The sequence below is a fragment of the Melanotaenia boesemani genome, chromosome 6 (genome assembly GCF_017639745.1).
Source record: "Melanotaenia boesemani isolate fMelBoe1 chromosome 6, fMelBoe1.pri, whole genome shotgun sequence".
NCBI lineage: Eukaryota > Metazoa > Chordata > Actinopteri > Atheriniformes > Melanotaeniidae > Melanotaenia > Melanotaenia boesemani.
This window is the reverse complement of record NC_055687.1, coordinates 4,527,534-4,548,128: the sequence shown is the minus strand read 5'-3', so window position 1 is coordinate 4,548,128 and position 20,595 is coordinate 4,527,534. Positions and strand designations below refer to the sequence as shown.

Here is a 20,595-nt window from a genome sequence, read left to right as displayed (position 1 = left end):
TGGGCCAATAAATGGAGACATTACAGAGACATATCATGAAAGTAGCATAACAATGACCAGATACTAACTCACAGGAAAAATAAAAAGAAGAATAATCTCTTAGTATATAAACCCACTGGACAACTCAGTGACTGTGTCAGCATGCAGAGGATGAGGAAAAAGGAGTGATCAGTGATGAAGAGTGGTGAGTGAGATGGTGCAAATGCAACCACGCCTCTATGGAGGTCAGAGGCAGACCAGGGCAACCCAGAGACCCGGACCCTCAACAGCAGCCCCGGAGCACTAACCCAAGCTACCCCACCACGAAGACGACTCCGGCTCCACCCGAAGGGCGACAGAGGAGAGCCCCAGCAAGAGACCCCCACGGTCCTGGGGCACAGGTCCCAGTGGGCCAAGATCGGCATCCGCCGGCCCCGCCAGGGACCGGCCCCACAGGGCAGCCAAAGCAAAGGGCTCAGGGCCCCAGGAGCCAAGAGGCAGCCCCCCAACCCCCCCACCCCCCAAAGGCAGAGGGCCCGCACCATGCGTAGGAGGACCAGGCCCCCCCACACAGCCACCTGGCGCAGGCCAGCACACACTCCGATGTTCCACCCACACACCCCGGAAAACCAGGGCACCATCGACCCCCTCTCCCCTCCCTCCACCTACTCCAATCTGCACCCGATATAACCCCACACTCACACCCTCCCCTGTGCCGTACCCACAAGCAGTCACTATCACAGTCACGTCACACATAATCCACCCACCATGCCCCGTGGGGGACACCACAGGCAGACCAGAGGACAGCTTCCAGAGGAAGCAAACTTCCCTCTGGATGTTGAGCCTCTAGAGGCAGTAGGCAACCCCTGCTCCCCAGGAGGTCCCCCAGGGCAAGACAGACCAGGAGAGGCCACTCCCCACGACCGGGCCATACAGGGACCACAGCCAAAGAGCTGCCACCGACCCCAAAACACACCCATTCACCAGACACCCGGGAGGGAAGGTGAGGAGCGGAAGGAGATTAGCAGGAGAGCCCAGATCCACAGCGCACCACCCTCAGGTCACCCAACAGGGTTATGTCATCCCTCTCCACCCCACCTACTCACCTATGATCTTGCACACTCCCACTCATCCTAGCCCATGCATACGCACACACAAACATACCCCCACACCCACATAAACATCATCCAAAGCATAGACACACACACACAACATACAAACATCCCTGTCTCACACCCCAGCACCTCCCCCTATAATTCCCCGAATCTCACTCAGCCCCCCTTCAAACCCTTACACCCCTCCTGCCCCTGGGCCATACCCTGGGCAGCACATCCGGGCAGGCCCAGACCCCCGGCATATACGGACCCCACCACCTCGGAGGGAGGGGGGACCACCCCCAGGCACCAGAGACCAGAACCCCCACCCAGCCCGCCCCGGAATAACCCAGCTGCCCGGCCCAGGATCGACGCCCACTGACCCAAGCACCACCAGTGGCCTCACCCCCCGCCAGGAAGTGACCCCAACCGCTGGCCCCCACAGCCCCCGACAGGGCCAGACCCAGAGCCACCCCCACCGCAGAGCAGCCCAGTCCCGCACCACGGGAAACCTGAGAGGATTTAGGCAGAGCCCGCAGAGTGAAGCATGGTGAAAAGGAGAAAAGGGACGCTGCTGGGAGAGAGAGACGACTGTGATCGGAGGCAGCGGCCGAGAACATGGCTGGCCAAAACCACAAGCAGCTAGAACCGGAGGATCGAGACCACACCTTGCACTCCGCAAGGTGCCAGGGAAATAGGGACCAGGTGGGACCACAGAGAAGCGAAGGCGCCTGAGAACACGAGGTGCCGCGGGACTTCCAGAGGAATGGCGGGCGGATTGCATGGAGAAGCGCTACAGCCGACCCGAAACCCATGACGCAGCTACTCAGCCCCGGGTCGCAGGAACACCGTGTCGGCCCGGGAAAAGCGTAAATACATTTCCCTGTCATGTGTCCTGTCTTGAAGTGAGGTATCGCCTGTTGGGCAGGCGGAAAGGGGTGGGGATATCGTCCAGAGAAACAGATGACTGCCATGTGTGTTCCCTTTTCTTTTTCAGGTCGTTGGTGGGTGTAATGTGTGATTTTAGAGGTTCGTGGTGGTCGGCAGATGAAACACACAAAGTCAGAGTGCTAGAATAAATGTGTCAGGTTTATTCCCCGCAGCTCATGACACTCATCATTACATCTCAATGGGTTCAGCCTTATAAGCATAGCATAGCTTGACCTACCTTTGACACGGACTGGAGAGCCAACAATCCCGGTAGAGTGGCTTAGAAAACCCCGGCTGGGCGTTCGTATACGTAACCCGCAGCAGACTCTACCGAGATGTGGGATTTCCCCGTCTTTATACTTATTTAGAAAAAACACAACATCGCATGAGAGAGAGGATGGCCGGTCCTTTCCCACAGGCGAGGATGAGTCCTGAGATCCTGTCTTGTAAACATATTTACAAGACACCCTTTTCTCACCCTTCCAAAGATAGGCAGTTACACAGGCACCAAAACAAGCAGAATAATATAACAAAAACAGTATACAGGTGGTCACTTGGGACAAAACAAGCAGTTATATAATATAATAGCATGAAAGTGGGCATTTTAGGACACAAATTAGATATTCCCATATCAGTGGGCAAGGCCCTACGATGAAGAAGAGGCGTGTAGACACATAGGAAGTGTCGGCAACATCCCGCCCAGAACTCTGCCAGAAGCTACATGCCTGGACACTCTATGGAGGACTTGAAGGCCCAAGACGTGAACATTTCGGAGACTGGGAGATGGCAAACCTTTTTATACGAATACACTATTTTAATATCTTTTTACTTTTATTGTGGCTTTTTAACTCTGCTCCTCCCTGACCCGAAAAGAGGCGGTGGCCCTTATCGGGGCCCACGTCACCACCTGTGACATAAAGCACTCAACAGCCACTGACAGAACAAGACAAATGTATATAAATAAAAATTCATGAAAAACTATACAGGCAAATATTTCACTCTTGGAATAGCTTTAATAATGAGACAGCTATACATAATACACAAGTTATTTATTTGATGGTGTACAAGGTGTCCTAATTAATGAATATTTAAGATGACTATGAATTTTCTTTGTTTTTATTTAACTACAATAACATTCAAATATAGCATTAACTCAGTACATTTAAATAGTTCCTACCAGCTTTAGTCCAACATTTACCTAACTTTCTCCACTTTAACCAAGGATGCCTGTTTTTAAATTCCCTTGCCTGATTCTCAGTCCACAAGGCGAATTCTCTTCTACGAGAATGCACACACACACATACACACACACACACACACACACACACACACACACACACACACACACACACACACACACACACACACACACACACACACACACACACACACAAACACAGAACAGCAGTACCTCTCTTAGTTTCCACGAAACCACCAATTAGCTTATATATTTTATATATCTTTTAATGTGCCAATCACATGCTGTTTAACACTCGAATTCCACTCACCTGGAAAACTTAGAAAGTGGGTTAAACAAACTCTGAAGTTTAAAGCGCAACTCTGGGTTGACCAACTCCGAGCTGTCAATCTCAGAGTTTTCACTAAACCTGCTTTCTGAAACGGGGCCCAGGTTGAACGACAGCGTCAGGCTCTCCACCCGCCCATTTCCATTTCAAGTAGGACAAAAACTAACAAATAATCTATAAATAAAGACACCCCCATGTTTAAGTGCAAAGTACAAGTACTTTGTCATGTTTACATTTACTGAACTAATGAATTTAATGAAAATGTAGAAAACATTTAACAAACATTTAAAGGTCCCATATTATGCAAAATTCACTTTTTAATGGTTTTGGAACAGTCATACTGGTCCCCCCGCATGTGTAGGAGACCCGTAAGTGTGAAACTCTTTCAGGCGCTCTCTCTCCCCCCTGCTCCACCTCTAGGGAAGTAAGCGCTGAATTGAGCGAGTTTGAAAGCCTGTACGTTAAGACGTCATAAGGGACAATAACCACTCCCCACAGAGCGATGGACCCGCTTACCGGCTCTCAAAGCCCGCCCTCTAAAAATCACCTAGCGCCCAGTGTTTATCCTTTTCGGCAACCCTCGTTAGCGGACATGGCTAAGCGACAGAAGCACTGTTCTGTTTGTGGCTGCATAAATGAACACGAAAACGTTTTTTTACTTCCATCCACTGAACCCACGAGGACTGAGTGGATTAATTTTATTTTTGGAGGAAATGTACCCGGAAAACTTCCAAAGGTTTTGCATGTCTGTGGCCAGCATTTCAAAGAGGACTGTTTCCACAACATGGGGGCATGGAAAGCAGGCTTCGCCAACCGTTTGAAGCTGAAGCCAGGTTCAATACCAACTGTCCGTGACACAGCTGGAGAGGTAAGAGCTGGAAGTTATTTTATCGTTTCGGCCTTATTAGTCTGATAGCTTGAAAATATATTAGCACTGTTGTAAATGTAGCCAAGTCACTGTTTCTACTGTTTGTATCCGGTGCCATTGTGCATCAGATTGATGAGCGTAGCTAGCTGTGTTCTCCGTGCGTCACGGTTTGGGTCGGTAATGGGGGCTTCAGGAATGGGTTCCGGTGTTCCGGCGTTTGTTTATCCTTCACTACGCTGTAATCAGCGTCTAGTTACCGCTAAGGCCTAACCTGTCAATCACCTCATGACGGGCGATGCGATGGGCGGAGCCAACAGCTGAGCTGCTCCACCAGGGTTCCGCCCACCATAAACGGCACATTTCTGAAGCTGCTAAAAAGAGGGAGGTGAAGAGAAGCCGCTGCACTCAAACTGAGGGTCGATTTGTCCATACCATGGCGGAAATATTTCATTTAGATATTAATGAATGGTCTCAGATTGGGAATAAAGTGTATAATATGGGACCTTTAAAATTTATCTTTTCAGAAAACATTAACAGCCTGGAACTAGTGAAGAAAAAAATTAAATTAGTTTCATTAAGTGTAGTTTGGGTTTGAATTAGAAGTGTACAACAGGTTACAGCCCTGTTAACTTTGTATTTTTTGTTTTTGTTCATAATCTTTATTATAGGCATTAATATCTGACTGTAGGCCAGGGGATCGGTGGCAGCTTTGCATGTTGTATTTTTAGCCTGGTCACGGAGCAGAGGTGAACATCTCATGCTCTGATGGTGCGCTCCACTTGCTTTAAAATAACTTTGATAAGGCCACTTGCTTGGTCCAGAGGGCAAAGGTCAAGTGCTCTCGCACCACCTGGTGTGTATCTGTGCACGCCACTGACTGATTCTGTTGGTAGATGTGAAAATTAATGGATGCATAAACATTAAGGGGCAAGGATTAGCCAAACCCTGAACTATATAAAAGCAGCAGTCCTGTGAGAATGAAACCAGTCTGAACCCGGGTTCTGACTTATGCATTCGTTGCCTGTATTTTTGATGGTGCCCTAATAAAATGCACCCTCCTTGTCTGGATAGACATCCTTCTGCATAAAAATACCAAAACAAATATAAGATGAAATAATATTTTATTGTCCGCTTGCATGCTACAAAAACAGAGTCTTTAAATATCCATTAAAATATCAGCAAGAATAAAAAAAAACATAAAAAACATTTGAAAATGTGAATGTACACTTTATCTTTGTGTAATGTTTTAGGTGAAAACACATTTTAACTCTGTAGAAAAGCCAGAAAGTCCCCAGGAAACTCTTTGGTGGCAGGTAAGTGACGCTAATGCTGTAGGTGACGTAGTTCCGGGGGAGACGGCAGATTCAAACTAGGCGCGCCCAAACATTTATACTTTCATTCGATTGTATTTTGTGCCAACCTAATCAAAATATTCTTTAAAGTAGGAAAATAGTGTCTTTAAAAGGTACACTCTGGAGCACAGCGGGGAGGATTTGGCCAGCCTGACAGATTTTATAGATCGTTGTTACGACAGAATCGTCATGGGGAAACCGAACAACACGTCCACCCCCTCCAACTCATCCAAGTCCAAGAGACAGCGAAATGAGGATTCACCTGGAGCTATTTCACCACCGGGGAACGACTCAACAGATGTTCTGATCTCTATAGATAAGAAACTCAGTAGTTTTGATGCGCGTTTGAGTCTGGTAGAAATTCTCCACAAGGAATTCCAGGCGCTACGTGAATCACTAGAATTCAGCCAGAAGCAGGTGGAAACTCTGGCTGTAGAAAATGCTGGTCTCAGAGAGTCGGTAAAATCCCTCACCGAGGGCTTGACCCGTCTCTCGGAGGAAAATAAGAAGATGAAGGAAACGGTGATCGATCTGCAGGCGCGGAGCATGAGAGAGAACCTAGTGTTTGCAGGGATTCCAGAGCAGACGGAGGAGGACCCCGAGACCACGGTGAAAAACTTCATCAAAACCCACCTGAAGCTCCCGGAGGAAACGGTGCAAAACATCTCCTTTCACAGAGTCCATCGGCTCGGCGGGAGGAAACCCGGGTCCAGCAGACCAAGACCCATTGTAGCGAAGTTCGTCAGCTTCAAACAGAAGGAGCAGGTGAAGAACCAGGGCCGCAAACTGAAGGGAACGAACTTCGGAGTAAACGACCAATATCCGAGAGAGATTCTGGACCGACGAAGAGTCCTGTTTCCCATCAGGAGGAAATCTATTGCTAATGGCGCTCGCGCTGTCATCGCGGTGGATAAATTATTTATCAATGGACAGCTGTACCGCGACCAGGACATCACTCCGTGGCTCTACTGACTTGGTATGTGCTTTAATTTTCCTGTTTTCTCACTAGATCATGTTATATCCATAAAACTGCCATAAAAGATCATTTAGTTAACAGTAAATCCACTGCCCGTCTCCACTACACTGCTCTCAGTACAGATGCGTTTTTTAAATTACTTTTTTCCTTTGGCACTGTCGCTCTTTTCACTCTTTACACTTCTTCTCTCCGACCCTTTAACGGTTAACGGTAACACTTGTCATTATATTATATACACATCAGCACTTTTCATGATTCACAGGAACACACACAGAACAGCACAAGCGCACATACATCTCTGTCACAACCAGCTGGCACATACAAATGCACGCGGAGAAGCAGTGGGATGCACGCACACACGCTTCAGTAATATGCATATAGCCCTCATTTCTGTGGTTTGTTCATGAATGAACTCACATTTGTTACTTGGAATGTGCATGGAGCTGGCACAAGGGAAAAGAGGTTAAAAATTTTTAATCGTTTGCAAGAAATGAAAGCAGATATAATATTACTCCAAGAGACTCATTTATCAACCTCAACAATAGATCTTCTCTCAACAACCCAGTTTCCACACGTGTTTTCAGCTTGTTATAATTCTAGGCAGAGAGGAGTAGCAACTCTTATTAATAGAAGGTTAAATTTTGATATAGATAATACAATCATAGATCCAGAAGGCAGATTTATAATAGTTACATTATCTATTAAAAATGTTAAGTTATGTATTGCAAATATATATGGTCCAAATGTAGATGATCCCTCCTTCTTTCACTCCCTCTTCGCCTCACTCTATGGTCACTCAGATAACACATTAATTATAGGAGGTGATTTTAACATTATACTGGAAAAACAAAGTACCACAGGAGCTCATCGAGTCTGGAAATCCTCAGAAACTGTAAAACAGTACATGAAGGATTTTGGTCTCTGTGATGCTTGGCGCTCTCACCATCCCACACTAAGAGAATACACCTTCTTCTCTTCAGTTCACCATTCCTATTCTAGATTAGATTATTTCTTAACTAGCAGCTCGCTGATGAATGACATGTCAGAAATCAGAATCCATCCTATTAGCATTAGTGATCACGCACCAGTATCATTCACTCTGAGAAGTAAGAGCAATAAACCAGCAACTAGAAACTGGAGATTTAATACGTCATTACTTAAAGATCCTGAGTTTATCAGCTACTTCAAAAGAGAATGGTCCTTATATCTAGAAAACAATGACTTGCCAGAGACTTCAGCGTGTGTTCTTTGGGAAGCAGGAAAAGCAGTAATGAGAGGGAAAATTATTTCCTTTTCTTCTCATAAGAAAAAGAAGGAAACTTTGAGAATTTCAGAGTTAGAACTCAGAATAAAATCTCTAGAGGATGCTTACCATGTCTCCCCAGAAGAACACACACTAAATGCTATAAGGAAAGCTAAACTTGAACTTAATGAAATAATAGATAAAAAGACGCAGTTCTTGGTGCAAAGACTTCGCTTGGAGAATTTCGAACATGGCAACAAATCTGGAAGGTTCCTGGCTAATCAGTTAAAAACAAACAAGGAGAAATCAACCATCTCCTCTGTCAGAGATCCAGAAGGAAACATCAACCATGACCCTGACAAGATAAATAACACTTTCAAGGAATTCTATAAAACATTATATACATCACAACTAACTACAACAGATGACTATATTGATAAATTTCTTAGTAGCATCAATCTTCCACAATTAAAACATGAAAATAAAATGGTCTTGGATTCCCCCCTTTCAGTCGGCGAACTCCAAGAAGCTCTCCAGCATATGCCCAACAATAAAGCTCCAGGTCCAGATGGTTACCCAGCAGAATTCTACAAAGAATTCTGGACAACGTTGGCACCCACTTTCTACAATATGATATTAGAAATAAAGGAAAAACAAAAAATACCTTCAAATATGAACCTAGCCAATATTACTCTACTATTAAAACCAGGTAAAGACCCGACACTTCCATCCAGTTACCGTCCAATTTCATTAATAAATGTAGATCTCAAAATAATTAGTAAAGCTTTGGCCAGAAGAATAGAAAAAATAACCCCTCTAATAATACATCCTGACCAAACAGGATTAATTAAAGGTAGACATTCCTCTACTAACATGCGTAGATTAATTAACATCATAGATTATTCTACTCTACATAACCTGGAATCCACAGTCATTTCTTTAGATGCAGAAAAAGCATTTGACCGAGTAAACTGGAAATTTTAATTTGCAACGTTAAACAAATTTGGGTGTGGGTCATCTTTCATAGATTGGATAAAAATATTATATAACAACCCAAATGCATGTGTGAAGACCAATGATCAAACTTCTCCAAGCGTTTGTTTGCAGAGAGGCACCAGACAGGGCTGCCCGCTTTCTCCATCACTCTTTGCTATTTTTATTGAACCCCTAGCTGCTGCCATAAGACAAAATAAAGAGATTAAAGGAATCCATGCCAAAAAATATAGAACACAAGATAAGTCTTTATGCTGATGACGTATTACTTTTCCTCCAGAACTCACCAACATCTCTCCCCCAGACAATCACACTTATTAACACATTCTCATCAATATCTGACTACTCTATTAACTGGTCTAAGACTATTATTATGCCCATCAACTGTGACCTACAAAATATACCCAATAATACAATACAGTCTGGAAACATTAGATATCTAGGCATAAACATTTCCCCCAGGTTATCAGAACTAACAAAGCTAAATTATGTCCAGCTACTTAAAGCAATAGAGGATGATCTCTCACGGTGGAGGCACTTACCCATATCACTCATGGGGAGGGTTGCCACAGTTAAAATGATGGTTCTATCTAAAGTAAACTACCTGTTTTCAATGATACCCACTAAACCATCCTCCAGTTGGTTTAAGTCACTGGACTCACATATATCTAAATTTTTATGGAAAAATAAGCCATCACGTATCAGTCTAAAAACTTTACAACAGACTAAAGATAGAGGCGGATTGGAGCTACCCAACTTTAATCATGTTTTCTTAGCTAACAAACTGCAGTATATCTCCAAATGGCTTAAACCTAGCAGTCTGGATAAATCATGGTTAGATGTAGAGCAAGCATTGTGTGAGGATGTGTTTATCTCTGACCTACCATTCATCAGCTCAACCATCAAAACACATAAGTGTTTTAAAAGCATCAATATCAGTTCCTCTTTAGTGGCTTGGTGGGATTTTCTAAAAATAACCAAATCCTCACTTTTTCCATGTAAGTTTACACCCCTCTGGAATAACCCTGACATCCTGCAAAACAAAAAGCTTATCAATTTTACTCAGTGGGAAAATAAAGGAATAAAACAGTTAGAACATGTAATAGAAAATGGAAACTTCTTATCATTTAATATTCTCACTTCACAATATGGAATCAGTAGCAAAACATTTTTAGAATATCACCAGCTTAAATCTATTATATGTAAAAAATATACCATTAATCAATTAAACTTACAGCTACCTATTAGGGTGGCAGAATTCATGAATCTCAATGCCCCAAAGCTATTATCAAAAGCATATAGACTATTATCCAAACAAGAAGACTCAATCTGTCTTCCAACTTCAAAGTGGGAGGGTGACTTATCCAGTAACTTTAATAAAGATAAATGGTCACAAATATGTTTAAACACCTTTAAAATTACTAAAAATTCAAATATGCAACTAATACAATTCAAAATTCTGCATAGAACTCATTATACAGGACAAAGGATGTTCAGGATGGGTCTGTCACAATCAAACATCTGCACACACTGCAATGAAAACACACCAGACAACTACCTCCATGCCTTGTGGTCCTGCACACCTGTCCGCAGGTTTTGGCTTCAGGTATGTGTGGACATGTCAACATGGTTTAAATGTAATATTCCTACAATCCCCGCACTATGTCTACTAGGTGACTTGGGTGACATTAATATGGCAATCAACTCCGCACACATGATACGCACAGCATTATGCATCGCAAAGAAAACTATCCTTGTGAACTGGAAAAACAAAAATAATCTGTGTATTCAGCAGTTTAGGAATCTCTTAGTTGACCACATCAGTAGTGAGACCATGTCTGCCTCCTCAAAGAACTATTTGGCTGAATCTCATTCCTTCTGGTCCCCTGTGCTTAGTTCCATCACTTAGTGTAGGTGGAGGACTGTGACCTCGTTGCTATGGGGGTTTGAGAAATGGCCGGGGGTGACTGGTGGTTGCGGGTTCTTTGTGGTTGCCTGTGGTGTGGGACCGGGCTGCCCTGCGGTAGGGGTGGCTCTGGGCCTGGCCCCGTCGGGAGCTGTGGGGGCCAGCGGTTGGAGTCGCCTCGTGGCGGGGGGTGAGGCCACTGGTGGTGCCTGGGTTGGTGGGCGTCGGTCCTGGGCTGGGCGGCCGGGCTATTCCGGGGCGGGCTGGGCGGGGGTTCTGGGCTCTGGTGCCCGGGGGTGGTCCTCCTCCCTCCGGGGTGGTGGGCTCCGTATGTGCCGGGGGTCTGGGCCTGCCCGGATGTGCCTCCCTGGTGTGGGTTGGTGCATGCCCTGGTGCCTGGTTGGCACCCTGGGACCCAGGGTATGGCCTGGGGGCAGGGGGGGTGTAGGGGTTTGAAGGAGGGCTGAGTGGGATTCGGGGGATTATAGGGGGAGGTGCTGGGGTGTGAAACAGGGATGCTTGTATGTTGTGTGTGTTTGTGTGGATGTGGGGGTATGTTTGTGTGCGTGCGTATGCATGTGTTAGGATGAGTGGGGGTGTGTCTGGGGAGTGAGAGTGGGAGGGTTGGCTCCCAGCTCATTGCAGTCACTGCCCCTCAATTTTAATTGCACACAACACACACTACATAAACAGTCAGGAGCGGGGAGGGGGAGGGTACTGGGGACCTCTCACACCCCTGGTCGTGGGGGGGCTGGGCGGGCCTGGGGGTGGTGGGCCATGGGTCTGTCCCCATCCTCTCATTCCCCGTTAGGGGTGTGGGAGGGTGGGTATTTTCTGGGGTGTGTGGCGGCTCACTGGCTGCGGTCCCAGGATGGCCCGGTCGTGGGGGCGGCCTCTCCTGGCCTGTCTTGCCCTGGGGGGCCTTCAGGGGAGCGGGGGTGCCTAATGCCACCAAAGGCTCATCATCCAGAGGGAAGTTTGCTTCCCTCTGGACGTACATCCCCGGACCCCTCTCACTTCCCGCTCTCTCTGTCTCACACACACACACACGTAGGGAGTTGGGAGGCGTGGAGCCACGCGGGGTGGAACGGATCTCAGTTTTAATTGCACCGAGACACCAAAACACAAGAAACACAACACACAAACAACACCTGGGGGGCATGGCATGTGGGGCATGGCGGGCGGGGCCACTTAGGTGGCCCGGCTCCCAGCTCATTGCAGTCACTGCCCCTCAATTTTAATTGCACACAACACACACTACATAAACAGTCAGGAGCGGGGAGGGGGAGGGTACTGGGGACCTCTCACACCCCTGCTCCCCCTGTGTGTGGCTGGGGGGCGGGCGGTGGGGGTGGTTGCCCCGGGGCCGGGTACCGGGGTAGCTGCGCTGGTGGGCTGCTGGCTCTGTGGGGGTTGGGTCAAGGGGGGGTGCTTGGGGCTCGCTGTCTGCTGGTCCGCCTGGGGTGTCCCCCACGGGGCACGGTGGGTGAGTTGTGTGTGGCGTGACTGTGTGGTGGTGAGTGATTGTGGGTGCGGCACGGGGGAGGGTGTGAGTATGGGGTTATATGGGGTACAGATTGAAGTAGGTGGGGAGTGGGGGGAGAGGGCCGATAGCACCCTGGTTCCCGGGGTGTGCGGCTGGAACATCAGGGTGTGTGCTGGCCTGCGCCAGGTGGCTGTCTGGGGGGGCCTGGTCCTCCTGAGCATGTTGCGGGCCCTCTGCCTTTGGGGGGTGGGGCGGCCGCCTCTGGGCTCCTGGGGCCCTGGGCCCTTCGCTTGGGCTGCCCTGGGTGGCCGGTCCCTGGCGGGGCCGGCGGCTGCTGACCTTGGCCCACTGGGACCTGTGCCCCGAGACTGTGGGGGGCTCTTGCTGGGGCTCTCCTCTGTCGCCCTTCGAGTGGGGCTGGAGTCGTCTTGGTGGTGGGGTGGCTTGGGTTGCTGCTCCGGGTCTACTGCTGAGGGCCTGGCCCAGGCCCTGGTCTGCCTCTGGCCTCCGTGGGGACGTGGTCGCATTTGCACAATCTCACTCACCACTCTTCATCACTCACCACTCTTCATCACTGATCACTCCATGTTTCTCATGCTCTGCATGCTGACACAGTCACTGAGTTGTCTAGTGGGTTTTAATACAAAGCGATAATTATTAAATTTTCTTCTTTTTTTTTTCTGTGAGTCAGTATCTGGTCGCTGTTATGTCTTTTTGATTTGGTTATTATTTAAAAACTCTTAATGACTAGCTGCCCTGTTTTTTATTTATTTATTTATTTTTTTTGTTTCTTTGTGTGTGTTTCTGCTTTTGTAAAAGTTGTAGGAAATTTTTTTTTGGTGTGTTCATGTACAGGTTTAACAGTTTGTTGTCTGGTGATGGTATGGATTGAAGGGTCGTCCTTCTGTCTGATCTCCTTTCTTCTTTCCCTTTTGCTATTTTTGCTATTTTCCATCTTTTTCTGTCCCCTCCGGTCAGGTCCAGCAAAGATTACATAGATTCCGTGATTCAAAGTAAATAAATAAATAAATGAATCAGTTTATCAAGAGGAGCCTTACCCATAGGCCTCCCCTTGGCAGAGCAAATTTGTTCAGCACGATACAGCAACCAGATTATCATTTTGCTTGCTATGATGCTGGACAGGACAAGTTAAAAAAAAAAAAAAAAAAAAAAAAAAAAAAAAAAAGAAAAGCCAGAAAAACAAAATATACCATGAAATTTTAATGACTTGTTCGCAGTTTTTTTTTCTTTTTTCAGTAATAAACATTTTCTTGTGTCCTCTGATTTTCTTCAGCTCTCCCACAACACGTCATCAAAGAAGAAGAGGTTCTTGCCAGCCAGCCCTGTGATCCAGAGAACAACTCCAGCCAGAACCAGGAGGAACCAGAGTCTCTCCCCATTAAAGAGGAAGAGGAGGACTTCATCCCTACTAAGGATTCAGAGCAGCTGGTACTGAAGCAGGAGACTGAAACCTTTGCGGTAATTCCTATTCATGAAGATAACGACCTCTGTAAACAAGAACTAAACCAGCAAATCTCTGACAACACTCCTGCTCCTGAGAACAAAGATCAGGAACCAAGACAACATGTAGACTCAGGATCAGCAACATATACACGACATAAGAAAAAGAAAAGAAGTAACAGGAACAATAAAGACGACTCTCCCTTATCGACGAGTTGTGTAACAGTGATGAGGTTAATAAATCTACAAACTGTGTCATTTGTGGAAAAGTCTTTAGAGTATAATAATGAATCATGACAGAACCCACACAGGTGATACCATATTCCTGTAAATTCTGTGGGAAAAGTTTCAGATGTGTTCGATACATACAGATCAACATGAGGATCCACACTGGTGAGAAACCTTATTCTAGCAAAACATGGCAAAAGCTTCATTTACTCATCACTGTTACATATTAAAGGCCATGCTAGAGAAAAACATGTACCTGTAAAACATGTGGGAAAAGTTCATTTCAAGTTGTAGTTTAAATACAAGAAAATCCATACAGGAGAAAAGCCAAGTCCTTGTGAAACATGCGGTGAACGTTTCAGAGATTCTGCTAAACCGTCAGCCCACATAAGATTTCACACAGGTGAGAAGCCATTTATATGTGATACATGTGGGAAATGTTTCAGGCTTCAGGAAATACTGGTGACCATAAAAGAAGCCACACAGGCGAAAGGCCATATTTTTGCAATATATGCAAAAATTTTATATTCAAAGTGGTTCTTTAAATGAAAACTCACAGAGAAGCTGCTTCATCTTTGTACAACGTAGTGAAGATTTCACATATCGTGATGCATCGTTGGTCCATGTGAGAATCCACACAGGTGAAAAGTCGTATTCTTGTTAAACATGTAGGAAAGGTTTTATTATAAATGTCAAAAGTGGACGCAAGAAAACTCACACGGGTGAGAGGCCACATCCATTTAATTTACTTGGTAAATATCTGAAATTTAAGTTCTTGGAGTTGGAGTCCAATTTAGTTTTGAGCCACAAATCTGCAGAGAAAGAAATGACTGTAAAAAGGGTTGGGTCTCTACTGTTGTTTTCAGCAGAGATAAACTTATTTTATTCAGGAATTTTCAGATCTTTTCTTGGTTATCTTATCACACCATGTCAGAGTAGGCATGGTTGGAAATGTCCATAATCTTGTGTTTTGCATTATTTAAAAATCAAAGTGTTTTATTTGCTGCTTGTGAAACTGTAATCCAGTCCACCCATTTCTGAAGGCAAACCCTTGACCTTGTGTCGTCTCTTTTCTGTGTAGACATTGTAAATAACTTTACACATTTCCACTATCACAATGCAAAACTCTCCCAGTCTTATGTTCGTTGTTCCTGAGCTCAAAACCTTCTCAATTTATTTCTTTGTCTATCAAGCTTCAAGCCATACAGGGTAACATGTCACCACTGCAGTCTTTTGTTAATATTTTGTATTCTGTAGCATCAAAAGTTAATACCTTTCTTTATTTCCACCATGGTTAAAGAAGAAATAAGTTTAATAGACAGCAAACGAAGGCAGAGGGGAATGAGAATAACAAAAACTCAGGCAAGTTACAATAAAACTTTAGCCCTGTTCAAAGTCATAAAGTTATGTTTGAGTCTTCAGATTTGTAACTGATTTGTTTGATGTTAAATCTGTTCTGTCAACAAAAACTTTTTCTCCTTTTTAATAAATATGCAAATATGGATGTGACATGTGTAGTATAGCTGAATATGAAAAACACATTTATCCAACACATGGTCCACATGAAGATCCACACATGCAAAAGCCATTTTCTTTAAAACATGTGGGAAAGGTTTCACTGTAGAATGTCACTAAACTGTACACGTGTCATGATGCGGAAAAGACGACATGCCCAAAGAGCAGACACAAACCACCGTTAACGCGTAAAATGAAAATTTAACCTAGCTAGCAGGCGCAGCTAAGCAGAGGATGGAGGTCTTTACCGCATGGTTCGGATCTGTTGAGCAGAGTCAGAGTTAAACAAATACAACGCAAAGAGCCACAACAGTCAGAACTTTGAATAATGAACCAGTTCTACTTGGTTTTAAAGTATCCAGGGCAGAGGGTTAAGTGGCCAACATCTCAATGTTTGTCATATAATGAAATAATTTGAAGTTTAACTCCAACATTTTTTTTTAATCTAAGTTTTATTGCATTTTACTGTGTTTCATTTTTTTTATGTATTGTTATAGATGTTGCTATATATGTGGATAACTCTCTCTTTTATATATTGAAAAACAATAACTTCAGGTAAAAACTGCTTTCTCCGCTCAGGACAGAGAGAGCGTGAGACAACACACTCCTGCTGTGTTCCAAAACAGTTTTTTCAAAGTCATGCTTGTGTGTTCAGGCGAGCTTCAGCCTTCTCACGGGCCTCCAGCTCCAATCTAACCAAATAGACTTTTAACGGAGTCCCAGCACGGGCATCCGAACTGTTTGAGGAAAGTGGATCACACCGGGACAGAGTGATAAGTGTCACCGGCTTTTCAGCCCCCGGTCCCTCCTCAACCGTCTTCGGGCTGGGAGTCTGAATGAGAGGTTTTACCTCTCCATTAACTGGGTCGCTTCTAGCCAGAGCGCCTTCACACACAGCTGCGGCTTCTGCAGACACTTGATCTGGCTCTTGATGGCCTGTTTCGGGACCAACAGGAAAAAATGGCCCACAGGCTGCATAAAATCAGCTTTGCGGCAACAGTCAAGAGCTACACTGGAAGGAGCCGCAAGAAACCGGTCCAAGTCAAAGGCCGTAGCCATCTCGATCAGAACAATATAGTCCACTGCTCCACACCAACCGTGCTAAATATTTTACAAGAAAATAAGCTCCCGGACGAGCCCCCACTTTATTACGACCCACTATAGGGGTATGAGAAACTCAAGCTCAAAAAGTAGCCAAAGCAGTTGTATGCTATCGAAGGCAAAACCAAAATGAAATTAGTAATTATTATTAAACTGACAACATAAACAGTTAGGTTTAACCCTGCTGAAAACTCCGAGTATTCTACGTGCCAAAATGCCACCACTAAGCACAGCAAACAGTCAAAAGCCACCACAATTCTGTCAAGCTGAGGGGGAACCATCTGTGCTAAACAGCTTCTCCCCCCAGAATGAACACAGCAGCAGTCCTTTATTTCCTGGTTGCTAGCAGGCTGCGTTGTGATTGGCTGGGTGATGAGCCAACCAGAGGGAAGGAGACGAGGGTGGGTCTGGTCAAGCCACGTCATGTGTTACGAGCCTCAGGGTGCAGCAATGACTGGCTTCCGTGACAATAATAATAATAATAATAAATTTATAACGCACTTTAAATTTGAGAACATTCTCAAAGTGCCATTTCTATTTTGCATGGACAAGCATGTGTCTTTTTACAGAGACAGGCCACCTAAATAATTCACCACAGACCTCACAGGAAAATGGTCTCTGTCCTGTGTGGATTCTCATGTGTTTGTTTAAGTTTGACTTGTGACTAAATCTTTGTCCACATTCATCACAGCTGAATGGTTTGTCTCCTGTGTGGATTCTCATGTGTTGGTTTAAGCTTGTCTTGCTACTAAATCTTTGTCCACACTCCTCACAGAAGAATGGTTTGTCTCCTGTGTGGATTCTCACGTGTTGGTTTAAGCTTGTCTTGCGACTAAATCTTTGTCCACATTCCTCACAGAAGAATGGTTTGTCTCCTGTGTGGATTCTCATGTGTTGGTTTAAGCTTGTCTTGCGACTAAATCTTTGTCCACACTCCTCACAGAAGAATGGTTTGTCTCCTGTGTGGATTCTCAAGTGTTGGTTTAAGCTTGTGTTGTGACTAAATCTTTGTCCACATTCATCACATCTGAATGGTTTTTCTCCTGTGTGGATTCTCATGTGTATGTCTAAGTTTGACTTGTGACTAAATCTTTGTCCACATTCCTCACAACTGAATGGTTTGTCTCCTGTGTGGATTCTCATGTGTATGTCTAAGTTTGACTTGTGACTAAATCTTTGTCCACATTCCTCACAACTGAATGGTTTGTCTCCTGTGTGGATTCTCATGTGCATGTCTAAGTTTGACTTGTGACTAAATCTTTGTCCACATTCCTCACAACTGAATGGTTTGTCTCCTGTGTGGATTCTCATGTGTATGTCTAAGCTTGTCTTGCGACTAAATTTTTGTCCACATTCCTCACAGAAGAATGGTTTGTCTCCTGTGTGGATTCTCATGTGTCGGTTTAAGTGTGTCTTCTGACAAAATTTTTGTCCACATTCCTCACAGAAGAATGGTTTTTCTCCTGTGTGGATTCTCATGTGTTTGTTGAAGTTTGACTTGAGACTAAATCTGTGTCCACATTCATCACAGCTGAATGGCTTTTCTCCTGTGTGGATTCTCATGTGTAGCCCAAGTTTTCTTTTATGACTACAGATATGACCGCAAACATCACATTTAACTGCTTTTGTCCCTGTGTGAACTCCTCTACGCAAATTTATATTTTGTGTTACTTTAAAACATTTCTTATGCTTCAAACAACTCAAAGGATTCTCTGTTAAATGTCTCTGGAGAGATTGTTGGTTGTCAAACTTTTCACCACATTCAGAGCAGTTGAGGGAGTTGTTGGCAGTGTTACACTCTACATCATCATTTACACCTGACCCATGTGCCCTGTTGTCATTCCAACTTTTATCACTCTTGTCGCATCCTGATTGGGCCACAGTTCCTCTGGTTCCTCTTCTAAGTAGAGGGGATCTGGATCCAGCTTGTCGAGACTCCATTTCCAAGGAACCCCCTCTTCAATCACCAACAGCTGCTGCAGGTAACACTGAAAGAAAAAAGAAAGACAAAACTGGATTTCAAGGAGCCTGAACAGTGATGTTGACAGGTTCTCAATGTAGTGAGTCTCCGGCAGCTGGTGGTTTAAGTTGGTCCCTGGGAAATTCAGTGGCTCCCCAATGTAAAAAAAACATATCTTTAAATTTGTTATATTCTTCTATTTCTTAAAATGTAGTGTTAAACTTATTTGATGGGTGTATGGTATGACATGGTTATAAATAACAGACAGTCTCCCTGTGTTGCACTTCGGTTCACATCAAGTGTTAGGATAAGGTAATAAAATAAGGAATAAAATAAATATCTATAAAACAGATTCATATATAGTGTTTACTATACAGAGCAATATATGCAAATATACATGCATTAATGTTTGAAACTATAAATAAAATATATAATACTTGATTTCGTATTGTCACATCCCCAGGCCTGTGGCCGGTGGTTGTGGTAATTTACATTCTGATGCTCGGTTGCTTCTCTGCAATTGGCTGTGGATGCAGCAGGGACCTCCCTCCTCTTCCCACCTCCAGAACCCCTGCTCTTCTGTTATTGGGCGACTACAGTTCCGCACTTCCTCTCTGCCAGCCAACCAGAAGGAGTCCAGGCCTTTAAGAAGGAGGAAGTGCCAGCCCTCAGGGCAGCTGTGTACCATTAGGCCCACAGCTCGCCAACTGGGATTGTGTATAGAAGTGGCTGGTCTGAGTAACCCTTGTGGGATTTTGTAAGAGCATTTAGAATTCCCTTAGTTTAGTTCACGGTTGTGTTTTTGGTTGAGATAATTGAGGATATGCGCGCTCATCGTGTGTGAGTGGCTTTTGAATTAAGTTTTATAGCAGATTTTGGTTTGTAGTTTGAATAGTTTTTGGTTTGTATTGAAGGCTACCGTCTGGTATTGCATTTTGGTTTGTATAAAAAGCTCCAATTTGGTTAAGGTTAAGAGTAAAACTAAGATTTTTGGATTTCTATTAGAATAAGTATTTTGTTTTCGTATAGTATTTGGGTAATACATAAAGAGAATTGTTTATTATTTTGTTTAATTGTTAATTGTTACTGGTAATTATTACCTCAATTGAGGACACCTTATGTTGTTTTTTTTCTTTTTTGAACCTGGTTTTGTAATAAATTTCTTGTATATAAGCTGGACCAAACTTAGTCTTTTTTTGCTATTGATCCCAATTCCCCTGGATTTGAGACATGATCATAACAAAAGTGGGGGCTCGTCCGGGAGCTTTTTTTTTTTTATTGGAGGATACGGTGAGAGCATATAATCTCAATTTGTGTAGTAGTAGTGATATCTGCATTTTTGCCTGTGGTGGCTGGTCTGCCCAAGGAGGCAGAGACCTAGCAAGACTGAGCGTGATTGTCAGTTGGGCTCAGCTGGTGTCGAGGAAGCATCTTCTGTGGGGGATGGCAGGATGACTCCACCTGTCACTCTTCCTAAGTATGATCCGCTTCTCTCTGAGAATGGCTCAGGTTGCTCATGGCTAGATGCCCGGTTGAGGATGAAATTGACAAGGCTGCAGTTGGAGCATCAGCGCAGTTTGCAGCTCGAGATCCGTCGCATGGAAATCGAGGCTGATGAGCAGGTGCGCATGCGTCGTTTGGAGCTGGAAGCTCAAACCCAGTCCACTTTACCAGCGACTGATGGCTCTAGCATGTCATCAGATGCCTCGGTCCCCTCTAGTCCCTTAGATATCACTAAATTTATTCCTTTTTTTCCAGTATTCTGGGATGGAGACTGCTATTTTGCAGCGTTTGAAAGAATAGCGCCAACTTTGAAGTGGCCAAAGGACTGGTGGGCCCTTCTTGTGCAATGCAGATTAAAAGGGAGGGCTCAAGAGGTCGTAGCAGCGCTCCCTCTTCTTGACAGCTAGGGCTACGACACTGTGAAGGCTGCGGTACTCAAAGCTTTTGAATTTGTACCGGAACCCTACCGACAGA

General features: G+C 44.8%; 1 protein-coding gene across 1 annotated transcript in view; it reads right to left on the bottom strand.

The window, feature by feature from the left end:
• The window catches only part of LOC121641651 (gastrula zinc finger protein XlCGF57.1-like), a 46,342-nt gene that overhangs the window by 16,925 nt on the left and 8,822 nt on the right, over positions 1-20,595 (bottom strand). Inside the window, exon 3 of the mRNA XM_041987923.1 lies at positions 13,573-18,646. Within this exon, the coding sequence (XP_041843857.1) occupies positions 17,193-18,599 (1,407 nt within the window). The 5' untranslated portion in view covers positions 18,600-18,646 and the 3' untranslated portion in view covers positions 13,573-17,192. Of the gene's footprint in view, positions 18,647-20,595 lie in introns of the transcript that reaches the window.